General features: G+C 41.5%; 1 protein-coding gene across 1 annotated transcript; it reads left to right on the forward strand.

Moving 5' to 3' along the window:
• Positions 1 to 289: 289 nt before the first annotated feature.
• LOC105771548 (hypothetical protein) lies at positions 290 to 1,266 on the forward strand. The gene has a single exon (XM_012592990.2). The coding sequence runs from the start codon at positions 368 to 370 to the stop codon at positions 1,115 to 1,117; it is 750 nt and encodes a 249-aa protein (XP_012448444.1). The 5' UTR covers positions 290 to 367; the 3' UTR covers positions 1,118 to 1,266.
• The last annotated feature ends 205 nt before the right edge of the window (positions 1,267 to 1,471 follow it).

Consider the following 1,471-nt stretch of genomic DNA (forward strand, 5'->3'; position numbering starts at 1 on the left):
AATTTTGTTTATCAAACTATTTTTAGTAGTTTCATTTTTAATGAAATTTAAATAAAAATATATAATTGATCCCAAAAGGGAGAAAAAGTGTGGTTTGCTTACACCATGCAATTACTTTGCCTTACTCACAACCTACCATTTTTCAAACCATTCATGCCTTTTAACTTGCTTCAGAATCAACCTTAGATGCCATATGCCCATATTGGCTATTGCCATTGTCATAGTATTTCCCCAACAATACCGCTATTCCTCTCTTGTCCTTCAATTTCCCCCAAAGAATCTAACCCCAAAATTCTCTTTACAAGCACCATAATCTTTTCCCTTAAAACACCACATATTTTGCCTTCACTTTTCAATACCTCCAATCATGGACCTCTCTTCTAGTTCATCATCATCCTCATCCTCATCCTCATCATCAACCCCACGACCAAACAACCATCATCATCACCTCCATTACACCAGGCTACATTATCGATTCAAACCAACTCAACCAGTTGCTGAACGGATAGCTCGAGCGCTCCGTCACCCGCTCTTCCTCCTCCATCGATCCGATTCCGACTTTTTCGTGTTAGGTGCTACGGGGAATGTCTACACCGTGACCTTATCTTCCACCCCTTCATGCACCTGCCCCGACCGTACAACCCCATGCAAGCACATCTTATTCGTTCTAATCCGAGCGTTGGGCGTCTCGGTCGACGACGCGTGTCTCCGGAGGCGAACTCTCCGTCCATGTAGGCTCAGCCGTCTCCTCGGGACGCTGACGTCACCTGAAGCTCTAGCCGAGGCAGGGGTACGCGAGAGGTTCCACCAACTTTTCTCTCAGAGGAAAACACAAGGCGAGTCCGGGGGAGTTAAGGAGATAGAAGAAGGAACGGTTTGCCCCGTTTGCTTGGAGGAAATGGAGAAAGGAGAGAAGGTGGCAGCGTGTTCCACGTGTCGGAACCTGATCCATGAAGAGTGTTTGATGAGGTGGAAGAGGAGTCGAGGGAGGAGGTCGGCTAATTGTGTAATTTGTCGAGCCAGGTGGAGTAGTGATCAAGAGAAGTATTTGAATTTGGCTGCTTATATTGGTCGTGACGACGTTGGCGACGGTGGTAGTAGCCTATGTGCTGGATAAATTGTTGTAGGTCGTTAGTTGAAGGGTAAAAAATTGATAATCACAAATTCTTTATGTTTAATTATGAAACTGATAATGGATAAATTTATTTAATGATGTCATGAATTTGTACTATGGGGTTAATTAGATGATGTTTGGATTTAATGCAAGTATACCTATGAGATTAATTTAAAACAAAAGGGGTGCATGTTAGATTAAAATAGACTCGACATTTGATGCAATTTCAATCTTTTATTTATCTAACTTCAAGAAAACAAGCTGTTTGTTGTTTTCTATTTATCACCCAAAAGTTCAAGATTCATATACGAGTGATTTTATTGGATTTAATAAATATGCGTGAATTATAATTTAGAT

The sequence above is a fragment of the Gossypium raimondii genome, chromosome 6, assembly GCF_025698545.1.
Source record: "Gossypium raimondii isolate GPD5lz chromosome 6, ASM2569854v1, whole genome shotgun sequence".
Classification (NCBI taxonomy): Eukaryota; Viridiplantae; Streptophyta; class Magnoliopsida; order Malvales; family Malvaceae; genus Gossypium; species Gossypium raimondii.